Raw genomic sequence first — 15296 nt, forward strand, 5'->3', positions numbered from 1 at the left:
TTACAACATTCCTCCTGGTGTTTGAGATATCGGCATGCTTTATTTTTTTAATGGCCGTAAGTGTATAGGAACCGTTCATTCAGAATGATCACCGTCCTTCCCGGGCTGAGATCGGGTCATGTTTGTTGCAATGTTACTACCTACATCTAGCACACGAACAGCAACGGGAAAAAATAAAGGCAAAAACGGATTCTATTTCCAAAACAATTTTTATTAGCCAACAACAGAAAAGGGCAATGGATGACCAAATGTTCAGATCAATTTCCTCCTGTGAAACCTTTGAGGAAACACACTCCAAATCATCTAAATGAGTAAATCTCTGGGCCTCTCGGCCTGCACCGCCTAAGACATGGAGCCTGGTTCCAGTTTATTGCTGAACCCATTGATCTGTGTACAGTCCATTTATCATTCATGAAAAGAGCCAGTGATCTTCACAGTATATTAGAAGAAACAACTCAGATCATCTGTCAACGGCCCTCTTATTTCTGTTTCCCTCTCCACAGGGATTTCATCTCCTTCGATTCTTCTTGAATTAAAATGTTGCTAAGCAACACAGCTGGGGGCACTGATGGCAGAATGGCTACAGTCTATCAAACTGTTTAAGCTGTTGGAGATTTTAGTGGTGATTTTTTTTATGCTTCTATGGCATAATTATGTAATCTGAACCAAACTTTTATTCCCTCAGAATTTCATAGACTACATAAATCACATTGTGATACAGAGACGGTTGAGATATTATCTTAAGACAAAATTAGTGCTGTCAAATCATTTTAGTGCATTCTTTTTAGTATTTGCAGTACTAGGCTATCAGTTTTAAATGAGGAAAGGAGTCAAACTGTTAGGCAGATTACATGTACCGTCGCACTGAAATGCAGATTGAAAGGTGACTGATCCATAAACCCATTACACTATGGAAAGCTTTCGTGCTTACTTGCATTTTAGTATATTTCAGGAAACAAAATAAAGCCAGAAAAACTGGCAATGATGCACAAGGATTAAGGGGGCTTGGGTGAAATATTGTAACCTTTGCTTCATTCAGGGACAAGGAAAAACATATTCCTTGGTAAAATTTCCCAGTGAGGATATTCAGAATGTTCAGATAAGGACAAAAGGATTAGATCTGTCTAAACTGGCCTCAACTCTGAAGCGAATCCCCTGAACTTGCAATATTGGGCTACAAATCTTGTGAGAATAGGCTGTTGTATGACATCGTCAGTGGGACCAGAAATTTTACAACCCCCGCCCAGTAGTAGGAAGATCCACATTTAAATCCATCGACATCCAAAACCATTGATTTTTTACTTAAGATAAGGAATTAAGGTTTGTGAGATCTGAAATGGGGAAATATTAGTTTTATGGACTGGCTCCTTTTGTGCAGAGAAAGGCTTGCTCTTTCGGTCTTAGATTACGTTTTACATTATTTATTATGGGTTGGTAGAGCCTGGGAGAAGTGTTTGTTTTATATTTATACAGTGAAATCAACATAAAAAAACAAGACAGTAAGCAAGTACATGAATATTAATCAAACCAACCAGGTGAAAAGAATGGTAAGGCTGCTCACTGAAGCACTCAGAACTCAGGAGGAAATGTGAAAGTTAACCTTAATTCTGCCCCCTTGTGCAAACACATGATGAAGTCCCTTCCAGACCTATGTTTCTATGATCGCGTCCCTGCCTCATGAAGTGGTCAGTTGACTGGTGTGGATCCTGCCTCACTCTATAGGCACCCTCCAAAATATACTTAATTTATTTGATGTGGGCATGTTCAGGGCCAAAAGAACACTGTTTAACAAAAGAACCCTCATTAATGAAACAAAAGTGTGTACAAGCTATTTATTTAAAATCTTATAATTGAGCCTGTTAAATAGATTTTCAGTGGACTACTGAATTTCAAGTTTCTATCCTCTCCTGCTGAGGTACTGAAAGTGTTAAAAAGGTTACAAATTCTCTTTTATCACGCAGAAATCTACTTTTTGACTTCAGTCTAACAGTTCTCACGATCAGTCTAGGTAGCCTATAGCTGGGCGGTAACACTACAGAGTTTAGGACTGTGTACATCTAAACTAAATCTCAGATAATGGCTACTTTTATCAAATTCTTCAAAATTATCACACACAAACTTGATTGTAAATAAACAGATAAGAGATAACAATAGAACGAGTGGGAAGTGTTTTGAATAGGAAGTAACTATCTATGCAAATACAAAGAATTACAAGCTTAAATTAATCTATAGCAAATGAGCAAAATGAGGAAATGTACTAAGCTGTATGAGGACGGTGAAGCTATTTCAGAAATTTGATTGAGAATTGGGTAACGTCAAAATCACAGAATATTAAAGATCAGAGTCTAGGCTGTGCATTCAATTTTGAGTAATTGAACATGTGGATTGCAGCTGTTTGCATTGGAGGGGAAAATGTGGTGGTGATGTGTACAATGGGAATCTGCCTACATATTATTCCTGTGTGGCTGTGAAGATTGGTAGCATGCCATTGTTTTCTTAGCTAGTGATTTCCTAGATTACTTGTGATTGTGTTCATGGGAAAGGCACTTCAGTAACTCCAAGTGTTTGGTAGTATAAACTTATCTCTCTCTCACACACACACTCTAACCAAAACTTTCAAATGACCAGGAAAGGCTGCACCCAGTTTCAATTTGCATTTTGGATGAAGGAGCTGCTCACCTATTATATTACCTGAACCTATTTGCCACTTAATGGGAGTTGAGGATGGGGGCTGACCATGCAGAATTACGCATAAGGAATTCCATCTGAGTAAGTACTACAGGATCTGGCCCTGTGATTTCATTTTTCATGTATATGTTGCTCACTCTTTTTCACAGTACATTTATTGCAGTATCATGAGCATGCTCAGTGGCAGAAGAAACAGAACAGAAGAATCAAAGTGACATTGAGTAACTATACATATTAAGCTTTGATGCAAGAACATATTGTTTGAAAATATTGTGTGTGGCGCAGGTCTGTCAATTAAAGCTAATTATTTTTTCTCTGATCAGTAAGAATGCTATCTTGTTTTAGGCAGGTTTCTTTGAAATGTACATCTTTTATACAACTTCATTATAGGAAAATACTTCCTCCAAATTACTTTTATTTCTGGGTTGCTTCGCTATTGACTCAAATGGTCTACGTTGAGTAGTTCTCTCTGCTTTGATAATTAACTTTTGATCATTACTGAATTTAGCAGCTCTAGTCAGATGTGTTCATAGTCATCCTCGTCAATTACTTCAGTGCTCATCACCTTTAATCTTTGAACAAAATGATCTCATTGAGCTTCCATCAGCCTTGCTATAGAGTTAACAATTTCTGTTTCGCGTCTTCATGACTCAATTTGTTTTAGACGTGAGGTGAGCTTTTGATTATTAATTTAAGATATTTCAAAGACAAACAATCTTAAAAGTGAGTTATTCTGTGCAACTTATATTCTGGGCTTTTACAAATAAGAAAAGGTTTTTAAAACCCAGAATGATTCCTGAACTTCACATATTAAAATGACTATAAATAGAGTAGGTAGGAGGTTCCCAAATCATGATACATGAGGTCTGAGCGGGAGATCACATTGCAAAAGACTGGAATGAAAATGAAATAATATAATGGGATTCAATGAGCATTAGGAGGTTACATCATGGGATTGCTGCTAATTTTGAGTTTGAAAATGTACATTAAAATAATTTAAGATGATTAGAAAATGGAGACCAGCCTGAACTAGACAGTTATACTGCTTTAATTTGTAATTTCCTTCTGATTTTTTACAATTATGGGACTAGTTATATACCATATCTCTCTAAAATTATCCTCTCTCCACAGCTGCCCCTCTAGGCAGACACAGGATGAGAAGGAGAAAGAAGATAAATTGGAGGAACAGATGAAGGGCAGCAGCAGTTGCAGAACGAACATTCATAGAAACTTTTTGGGTGTTGGGGGATGGTTTTCCATCGCATTCAGGGAACTCACATGTGAACTCCAGATGTGAGCAGCACAGAACAGTAATAGAGAAGTGAAAGAAATGTGTCCCTACAGGCTGGATAAAGAGACACGTTTCACTAATTGTCATGCAAAAGAAGGCACTGGCAAATAACCATCACCCTATTCTAGCCTATGGCAAGGATTCCTTCCATGAACTGCACTGTGGGCCAAAATAGTGTCTGTTTTTCTGGTTATCAATCAAGGCACTAATCTTTCTGATGGACAGACACTGTGTTTTGGGCAGTGCAATGCGCCTAGAGCACCGAAAATACACGCACAGTAAACACTCAAGAAGGGCTAGTCAAAAAACGTTGGTCAAAATTGTCTTTTGATGAAAAACCGGGTTTTTGAATAAATGAAATTTTCCACTGAAAGTATTCGCTTTCTACGGAATAGGTCGAGTTCTCACTGGAAAACTGAAATCCGAAAAGTTTGCAGCCAACAATGTTTGGGTTTTACGGAGACAAGTTGAAATGTTCTGGAGAACCCTTCTCCCTCAGGTGTGAGCAGCTAAACTATCCCATGCAGGTATGTTCATGACTGACCATGCTCTCCTCTTGTTCAGTCAGTGGAACAGACGATCATCATTGAAAGCCCAATTCAGCACGCCCGGCACTAATGAAAATCTTTCCATTGACTTCCACGGAAGTTAAATCAGGCCCTTTGGAAATGAACACCGGTCTTGGAGGTTGCGCTCTGTCCTTTGGGTCACTGATAGGGTGCTGAGTCATGAATTAAACTACTAAGAATGGATGGTTCTGGACCTTGGTCTGTTTCTGTCATTAGACAGTTGGTCTCAGCTGGAATTTTCTGTGGGGTGGAGAAGAGCACAGTGCGCATGAAGGAAGTTGTGCAAAAGTCGGGAAAATTGTGCTGGGGGTCACAAGCCTCAAGGGATCTCTGTCTTTTTTTAATGCTGTGGTCACAGTCTCCTCTACCTGTCCCCTAACATCAGTGGAGGAGATTCTGTTTCTTTCTTGCTAATCATCTTTGACATGAAGTTGGAAACCTTGTCACAGAGATGCTGTGTGTGGTGTGCTAGGGCAGCCTCACCCTGAGGATGAAAAGCTGGGATCACTGAATCTAGGACAGAAAAAAATGGAACGAGCATGCACTTTTCTTATCCCAGAATATTCTTGCGTGTAGCCCCTGATTTCCTTCAGAAGGCAAATAAAAGGAGTAAAGTAGCTGAGATCAGCTTTAGAGAGGACCAAATCACCACATCCAGGGTAGCTATAGACCCAAATGGTGTACATGCTTCCCATAGGACTCTTCATGGGTATGTATTAGATACAGAGCATCTCCGCATCTTTCTACACCTTTGAGCAATACAGCACCTTTCAGGGCTTTACAAGAGTTCTTCAGGAATATTAAGGGGGGATTCCACTAAGTTGGAAACTCCTGTTTTAGCTGGTGCAGTGCAGGCTGGGTAAAATTTGCAGCCTTTTAGGGATAACAAAGTTTGAAAAGAAATGGCACGTCCATCTACAGATGGTGCCGCATCTTCCAGTAAACTCCACTGACTTACCGTAAAGATGCTTTTGGGTCACTGTGTGCAATGGCCAGCATTTCCCCCAAATTTCTACATTTACTAAGGGAAACGGTGGATGCCAAACTGAAGAAGCATGAAATGCAAAATATGGCCAGTTCCCATTCTTCCTGGCATGTCCCAAATGAAAAGAAGACACTGAGACAAGAAGCCCAAAGCCAGTGTCTTCAGCAATGCTTCTCAATGTACTGTGGGATTTTTCAAAATCGTACAAAACATCATTTGCTGATGGATGCTAGTTGTAAGGCAGGTAAGGTGGAGTGGGACAGAGGAAGTGTAAACAATAATTTGTCCTTCTATAACACCTTCTTTTGGGAAGGTCTCAAGATGTTTTCCAAGTTATAATTAACTCTCACTATGCTCCTGACAGATGTAGTTGGTATTATTTATATCCATTCCACTGCCAAGGACACACAGGAATTCTGTTGCACAGCTGAGAATGGAACTCCCAATGCACAGCCTCACGTGTTAACCACAAGAGAAAAAAATCCTCAAAAGGCAAAGGAAGGAGAAAAAGACAAGAAAATTACAGAGGATAAAACAAAAACTCCCCCTAAAAGTTGCCCCAAGAAAAGAAAGATAAGTCTAAGGTGAAAGCCTAGGGCTGAGAACCAAGAGAACAGTATTTCTGCCACTGACCATTGTGAAACTGTAGGCAACTCACATAATCTACATGTGCCTCAATTCCCCACCTATAACTCATGGAGAATAACACTTTGTATTTACCTCATTACTATCTTACGGGTAGGTGTAGCTTATTAATATTCACAAGGTGCTTTGAGATCCTTGGATAAATGTGTTCTTAAATTGCTAAGTGCTATTAATGAGTATTACTTCTCCAAAGCTCACATGAGTTAAAATGGCCTTTTGTCACAGCAAAAGGAAGAAGTATACCCAGCCATATCAGCAGCAGCCTCTCTTACCCCAATTTACTTGCAGTTTATGCACTTAGATTCTCCTTTGTAGTGAAGGTCTTTATCTCATTCCTCAGAGAGTCCCTCATCTTTTTCCTCCTCTAAACCAATGAATAGTTACCCAGGCTTGAGAAGCAAAAGGGCAGAATCAAAGAGCAACAGCAGAGGCAGTGCTAGGAAAGATGTGAGGCAATATTGGTATTGTTCACATTGCTCATTTATTGCCTATGCAGGATTTAAGAGTTCAAGGGCTATAATATATATTTCATACATAACCCGTTACAAACAGGCACTGGAGAGATGGATGTAACAACACACATCAACAACTTCTGTGCTGCCCTTGGGCTGCTTTTGTTTGTTGCTCAGCTCGTTGGTTCATTTAATTGTGTACTAAGTAATGAGGCTCCAAACATTCTGCACAATAATTGAGTTGGAATTTTTTTGGGTAGTTTTGTGACAGACCAATTTTCTTTCTGTGAAAACCAAATTCATGAAAGGTGCAGAACAGTCCATGTTCCTACAAGGGGTGGGGTGGTTAACGTTCAATCTGTTCACAGGGCAGATTCCCCCCTGCTGGCACAGCAAACTGCACCTCCCTTCGCCCACTATTTCTGCTGTGCCCGGGGGATTCACCCCAGTGGGGTTTACGGCACTCAGGTCTCACCACCATTCACCCATAGGTGCTCCTCTGGGGAGCACAGCTTTAATCTCCACTGGGATTCCATGTTCCCTGCTTGCAGAGGCTGACAACTGGCTGTGCTCCCTCAGTTCCTTCTACTGCTTTTCCAGCCGATGACACCCACCTTTGTGCTGGCCACCTGTGGGCCCATCCACCTTGACTATAGTAGCTCCCCATGTCTGTGTGTCTGAATCTGCACTGGCCCTTAACTTAAGCTGGGGAAAGGCTGCCCTCACTTTTGCTGGTTATCATTTGACGTGTGGAATTAGCTAACAAGCTAGTAGGGCTGTATTTTCTGCCTCTGTTCCAGGTATATGATGTCTGTGCTGTGATCAATATTACTTGGTCATTTCATGTGGGTAGCATGAACCCCCCTCCCCCAACAAAGGTGAAGTGCCTAGTTAAGAGAGTACTAAAGAGTGTGTTAAGTGTGTGCTTGTTTGTGGATAAGCAAGGAGAGGACCTCTCTATAACATCATTTATCAATCCTTTCTCTCTTTGCTAGGACTGTCTGGCTGCCAGGCATCTTTGTGTTTTGTTTTTCCCTATTTTTTTCTATGTCTGATGAAGCTGAGAGCTGTTTCACACCAACCAAATTGGTCAAGGAAAAGACAATCCAGTGTCCTCTGACTAAAATGGCTGCTCCATCCCCTCCTTTTCTGGTATGTGCAGCATGTATTCCATAGCCCTATTGAGGGCCACAACTGGAACCTTCATGACAAACTTTTGTTTGGTCAATTTCCAGCACAGTTCCATAGTACCATACAGTGCAACCATACGTTCCAAGGGTCATTTAAATCGCCTTGTCATTGGTAGATACATTCCTGTATGATGATGTACTGAAAAGATTAAATAAAATGTCAATGACCTGAAAGAGTTACAAGTCCTAAAATCTGTGGTATTCTAGTGATTTGAAATTGTGTATAAACTTTATCTGACATATTCTTTACAAGACCTCAGAGGCATTACTGAATGCAGTGGCCACAAGTGTTTATGTGGCACAAAAATACTATGAAATGAATTCCCATGACTATTGTAGGCATTGTTACCAGCCATACAATCTCTTATTGCCAAAAATTAGTCTTGTGAATCAGGAGTATCCTGGGGCAAAGTATGCCCTATGTATGGGAAATAAGGCTGTTTCATTAGTGTTGCACAGAATAAAATATTTCGAGTACCAAGCAAAAATGGAATGGGGTATCAAGAAGAGACATTTCTCCATAAGAGGATCTTTCTTAGCTTTTAGAATGAAAAAGGTTGGCATATGGCTACACTATCCTAATGGCTTCTGTTTTCACTAATGGCTGAATGAAAGCAGTTCCCTACAGCTATAAAACATGACTGTATATCTTAAACACAGCTATGTGGGGTCTCCATCAAAACAAATTCTGCTGTGGCAGCCACCAATGTTGCACTGCTTTGTCTGGGATTTCAATGGAACTCAGTGACAGATAAACTGTTTACATTAAAAGACTCTATCAAAGTTATTTTGCACCTAGTTTCATCCTAATCCATCTGATTTTTCTATAGCTTTGACAAGGCGACCTCTCTTGCTGTGTGTGCAGTATTGATGTCATTACTGAAGAGCTGTCCCTCAGCCTGTCTGCTGATAAAGTAAATGGAAATGTGAAGAAACCTTGGGGAGGCAAACAACTTGTTCAGGATCTAGCTAAAAAACAGGAAAAATTACAACAGGAAAGGGTATCCATTGTTGCAACTAGTATGGTTACTATATCACTTTAAAACAGTGCTGTTTACATGATGAACATGTACTGAATCTTTTATATTCACAAACCTTAAGCCAAAAAGTCTGTTTTAATTTAACTTGAATAAATGCTTTGAAAGTTCAATGTGCATTACAAGAATCAGAAGCTCTCCCTACGGCTGACAGCATTTTTAGACTCTCAGCTACAAAGTAATTCATTTTGCATGCAATTATCTAATACTAACCTAGCCAAGAAAGAGTGTTTGGATAAACTATAAAACTTAGATCATGGACATGGATTATATAGGAGGTGTCTCGTGAATGCATGGTTATCACACATGCAAAAGGTAATCATTAAGTGAAGGAGAAAAAAAACAAATAGAAAAGATAAAAATGTTTCATGGATTGTTCTGCCAAAAATACTATGTACATAAAATATTCAGAATAATGGAACAGATCTGTAAATGGTATCAAAGTTTCTTTGGTTCAAAAATACACAGATATGCAGCAATGTGCTTTAAATTAAGTGCACGTTTCAAAGGTTATGAAGATTATTCCTTAGGAAGAACAAAGAAGAGCTGGTTAAAGAAAACTGGGTACACTGCAGCTACTTAAAATACTGTATCAGGGCACAATCCTTTTGGATGGCTCTGAGCTCAAAGCTAAATTGAATTATGCAGAGCTACTTTAAAGAACAAAAAATACTAACCTGTGTTTTATCTAAGCTCTTTAAGATGAACCGAGTCACTAATTAAACCCCCGCCCCCACTATTCTGCCTATGTTTCTGGGTTTTTTTTTTGTTTAGCTAAGTAATAGTACCATCTAAAGGCTCTATCCTTCCTTACAGAACACTGTTAACAGAATCCCTGAAATGCATTGCCAAGTTTTAAGCTTACTAATACACGTCTGTCCTTTTCTTTGTATTTATAATCCTACAGCCAATCTGAAACTATTGGGTAATGGGAGCATTCTCTGCAAAGTAACAAAATCTTAGTGATGCATCAAAATTCTGTTCAATGACAGTACTGTAAGAATTCAAAATCCAGGGAACTACTTAAGTTAAATATAATGATTTCACTCAATAATACATTAAGCAGATGTTTACCTGGCGTTATGAATTTGTGCCACAAATATCTATTGGGTTGGTCAGCGTGCATATTAAAAACCACCGAAATAGGTCAAATTATAGATAATGTAAAACTTTCAAGACAGCAATTTTAATAAAACTGTCAATACAATTTGCTCTGCGAAAACATTTGAAACTGATTATGTTGCTTACATTGAAAGAGAAACACAAGGTCTATATCTTTAGATCTTTTATTGAACTGTGAGCACAGCATCAATAACTGCTTCTCAGCTGTAAATGAAAATTGATTCCAGATCTAACCCCTCATCTTAACTGTGTTCCTTTAATCCCAAATCACCCACAATGGAAAGCAAAAGAATCAGCGTTATGCGTGACACAAAGCACGTGTCCCCTGCTTTGTTCTAAGGTGACTGCACTGATGATGATGCTTCTCCCAAAATGTTAGCAGGAGATTTAAGAGATAACTGTAGCTTTTCAGATGGTGGCCCATAAAGCAATGTGATGAATTCTGCACCTGGATTGGAACAACTTGCTCCTGCTTCATCACAATGATCGATATGGTTCATAGATTCATAGGATTTTTAGGTCAGAAGGGACTGTTAAGATCATCTAGTCTGACCTCCTGCATAACACAGGCCAAAGAACTTCACTCAGTAATTTCTGTATTGAGCCCACAACTTCTGTTTGAGCTTTAGCTTTTAAGAAAGATATCCTGTCTTGACTTAAAGATTGCAAGTGATAGAAAAAACACCTTATTCCTAGGAAGGGGTTCCAATAGTTAATTACCCTTACTGTTAAAAATTTGCACCTGATTTCTTGTGCCTTATTTCTAGTGTGAATTTTTCTAGCTTCATCTTCCAGCCTAACATAACTACTGTCAGAAATCAATTCCCCCTGCTGGTATTTGTTGACTATGGGCAAGTTACCTCTTAACCTTCTCTTGGATAAACTAAATAGATTAAGCTCTTAAGTCTCTCACTATAAGGTATGTTTTCTAGATTTCAAATAATTCTTCTCTCTCTTTTCTGAACCCTTTCCAAATTTTCAGTATTCTTTTTAAAGTTTGGATGCCAGAACTGGGCACAGAATTCCAGTAATTGTCTCACTGATACTTGATACAGAGGTAATATTCCTCTTCTTATACATCCAGGAATTGTGTTCACACTCTTAGTTACAGCATTGCACTAGGAACTCGTGTTTGGTTGGTTCCTCCCAAGAAGTGTGAAACAAAAGGAAGAACCTGATTGGCAGGTGGAAAAAGCAGGCTGCAGTTCAGATTTTGGGTTTGGACCCTACTCTAGTTATTTCACTGATTGCAAATAAATATTTGTGGTGGCTCATGGGACTGGGAGAAATAGATAGCTCAGCAAATCATAGTCTAAAATTATTTACTTTCATTTAAGATGGTAATTTAAGATGGTTCATTTAAGATTATTTACTTTCAGTAGATGGTACATTTTTGCACCCTTAAACCTTGGGCCTATGTTGGCCTATGTTACAAACTGCCTAAAGTACAAAAATAGTGATTTTGGAGGACAAGGTAAATCTGAAAGGTAAAATAAAAGAGAGGAGACAAAATACAAAGATATTGGACAAACTGTTAAGGTGCTTTTAATCTTTTCTCTCCCAGTTACAGTATGCACATGTGTATATCTGAATTTCAAGCATCATTTGACTGCAAACTCTTACGTTAAAAAAATAGTTTTGTAACTCAGTGCCCCACAGCTGAATGTTTGGTATGTTATAATTTGTATATTGCGATAGTCTCATTCCAGCTCTCATGAATGATCATTTTATATATTCTAGGAAACAGCATTTTGCCTTTAAACATGCCATAACTGTTTTGTTAGTGTTTATGTATCTGACCAGTACACCTGATCAATGTTTTCTTTTTTCTTTTTTTAAATAAACATGATCAAAACTTGTAAAGTGTGAAAGAATCCAACAAGTGAAACACCTGACTGCTACACCAGAGCTCTACTTCTCCACTTGCCCAGGTCCCAATGTGGGATGCAATCTGTGACAAAGATCCAGAATGAAGGATGTGCACAAGTTATTAATGCAGGAGACTTAACATGGGATTCTTCCCTTTAATGCATTCAATGCTTTTTATTCCCTCCATTTCATGATCTTCTATTTCTGATGTAACTAAAAGTGAGGGCCTGCACATTTGGGTGGAATGCTGGAAATGAGCAATGCCCCTTGAAACAAAGGACAATTGGGAGAGCTTTTCCTTTCCCAACAGATTATTTATTTTTGATACCTGATTGAAGAGTGTACTCTTGGGATACCTAAATATGCAGCAAAGCATCTGTTTTTTAAAAAATACTTGGGATTGCTCAGAAGGTTTGAACCTCCTGCCTAGTGTGAAAACAGGGTCAACGCTAAACAGAAACTCTCCTTTACATGTATTGTAGAACCCTAAGAAACCAAATGAATGTTCCTTACTGTGTTCCTTACTTCTTCTCTTTGAACCTGGTGTTGCCAATGGCATTACTAGAAAGTGACACCTGGGTTTTTAGTGCAATGGTATTAGTGTAAGACCCATAGGTTCCTTGTTTTTCTGAAAGACATTAAAGTTATATCCGAAGTCCATCACAGTTGATGGGAATCTTTTCATTGACTTCAGTGGGCTTTGAAACAGGTCCTTACTCACTTCAGCCCCTGATTCTGCTCTCACGGTTGCTGGTGTGAACACAGAGTAACTCCACTGATATCAGCGGAATAACACCAATATGAAACTGGTGTGAGATCAGAATCAGGCCCAGAGTATCTGTCTGCCTGCCATTATTCTAGTTTTGAACTGGTACTGACATTGCCAAAGAGATTACATTGGGCCTCACATTATACATGTTACATTTTAAAGGATGATTTGGGCAACTTCCTTTGAGTGATATGTCCAATCAAGCAGGACACTTGTTAGTCAGACAAGCTGCACAAGATTATACAACCCTGCATTGCATACATGTAGGCTTTTAATCCTTCGACTTGTGAGTGCTTGACACTGGGTTTCTGTGTTGGAAAAAACTGACTCATACAATCCAGGTGCGAATGGATACTACGAAGTATATATTTCTTGGCATGCCCAGAAGGAGGAAGTGGGAGGGGTAGCGGCAAAATTCAGATACTTTGAAGAATAAATGAGAGCGCTCAGTTAAAAGCAACATTTCTGAAGCTGTAGGTAAACAGACATCTCAAAGGAGGTTTGCATCATTCTCTTTTCATATTCCTAATGATCAGCTGGACACTCTGAGAGTGTCTTATCAAGGAAGAAAGTAAGAATGCCCACACAATACAACATTCCGCATCATAACAATTATGACAACAACATCGAAAATTTGCTGTCATTGGTGCTCTGCTTTACTGTTTTATGACCTAAGAAAGATATGGGGCCAAATTGATCCTTGATTTAATTCCATTGTCTTCACTGAAATTATATCAGGGACGAATTTGACCCAAGGTGTCTAGACTTTCTTATTAAAAATGCTGAAAATATGCATGTCCCCCATTTTATTTCTCAGCAGTAACTGTAAATATTTATAATGCAGAATGGAAGAAAGGACAATGGTATCAGCAATTTTTCTGCAAATGCTTTTTCACTAATGTCCCCTGTAGTCTGAAAGACGTCTGCTATTGATTCACAGCCCGGTCCTGATGCTGTACCTCTGGGAAACAGGAGTGTATCACTAATATTTACATTAGGATTAATGATTGTGGACTTTAAAACCTTTGCTCAATGGCTGGAACAAAAGTTCCTCTGATTCTCCACTGCTTTGGACTACAGTCATCTACAGTGCAAAGAGAGTGTAAAGTGGGTGCAAACCATTACTCCTGGTAGGAGTGAGTGGAGAACTCTGATTTGGGAGCATTTTACAACCCTTTTCACAGGTGTAAACAGCGACACAAACTGGGTGCAAGGCACCGGAGTCAAGATGATTAACTGGGGAACTAAAACAAAGGCTAACAGGACTTGTCTCCCCTTGAAAATTATTCCTGAATAACTCCATGTATAGACACTCTTAGGCCTGGTCTACATTACAGGGTTAGGTTGACATAAGCTACCTTGCGTTGACTTAGCTGTGGAAGTGCCTTCACTTAAATTTGGCTCTTGATGACGTACGTGCCTCTCTATGCCGATTTAGTAACACCACCTCCCCAAGCGTCGTAGAGTCATGGTCAATGTAATTAGGTCAATGCAGTGTCAGTGTAGACACGGGGTTGTTACTGGCATTCAAGAGCTGTCCCACAGCACCCCACACTGACAATACAATCAATATAAGCACTCCTGGTGAGGATGTGCTCTGCTGACCCAAGGAGCCGGTGTGCATACACACAAGCGTTTTAATAACTGCGGTGGTGATATGCTGATAGAAGTTAGGTTGACATAATACTGTAGCCTAGACACGGCCTTATTCTGGAATAGGAGTACCATGTTTCTGTTAAACTTAACCCACTTTCAAAGTGAATTAAACTGGAACAGGGTTCTCTTCTTTTGGAGTAAGAGTGTCAGAACGTGTGACTATTCATAATCAGTTGTTTGGGAATAACTATTCCAGAATAATTCAATGTGTAGGCAAGCCCTGTGGTGATGGAGAAGTCTACCCAGGAACGGATTTGATACAGATATAATATAAAATAATATGTAACCCCATTCAACTGATGAAGATATTGTCAGATATGTATGTGATATGCACATGTCAGAATTTTACCTGTTCATGGTCATCTTCATCACTGCTGAGTTTTAGATCATCTTCAAGCATTCTAAAAAAAAAAAAAAAACATAATTACATTTAATGAACTAATTTTATAAATTATAGGCCAAATCTAACCCTCAATGAAGTCATTCAAAAAACTCCTAGTGAGTTCAACTGCAGCAGGATCATGATCTAAAAAAGAAAATTGTGAATACACTATAATCACCACATTCCTTTTTATGTGAATAAAGACGAGGATGGACTACTTTGAAAATGACTCCATTGCAAATGCCTACAATTAGCCCCTCTTTCATGTCCTCTTCTACCTGCTGACTGGCCCACAGTGTTTAGCTTACCACAAATGGATATTTCTAAATTGGGAGAAAGAAAAGGAGTACTTGTGGCACCTTAGAGACTAACACATTTATTTGAGCATAAGCTTTTGTGAGCTACAGCTCACTTGCATCCGATGAAGTGAGCTGTAGCTCACAAAAGCTTATGCTCAAATAAATGTGTTAGTCTCTAAGGTGCCACAAGTACTCCGTTTCTTTTTGCGGATACAGACTAACACGGCTGCTACTCTGAAACCTGTCATTATGCAAGGCACTAAATTGGGAGACTGGGGTTAAAGTAAGAGGAAGCACAGCTCCTCTCCTTTGCTGGAAACAGAGAAAGGGCTTCCCCCTCTT

The 15296-nt window shown here is 39.2% G+C and overlaps 1 protein-coding gene across 3 annotated transcripts in view; it reads right to left on the reverse strand.

Annotated features, from left to right (window-relative positions):
- AFF2 (ALF transcription elongation factor 2) overlaps positions 1-15296 on the reverse strand; it is a 410708-nt gene that overhangs the window by 92795 nt on the left and 302617 nt on the right. For all 3 annotated transcript variants that reach the window (XM_077825719.1, XM_077825718.1, XM_077825720.1), the window contains exon 8: positions 14623-14674. In XM_077825719.1, coding sequence (XP_077681845.1) covers positions 14623-14674 — 52 coding nt within the window. The remainder of the gene's footprint in view (positions 1-14622; positions 14675-15296) is intronic.

Source organism: Eretmochelys imbricata, chromosome 9 (genome assembly GCF_965152235.1).
Source record: "Eretmochelys imbricata isolate rEreImb1 chromosome 9, rEreImb1.hap1, whole genome shotgun sequence".
NCBI lineage: Eukaryota > Metazoa > Chordata > Testudines > Cheloniidae > Eretmochelys > Eretmochelys imbricata.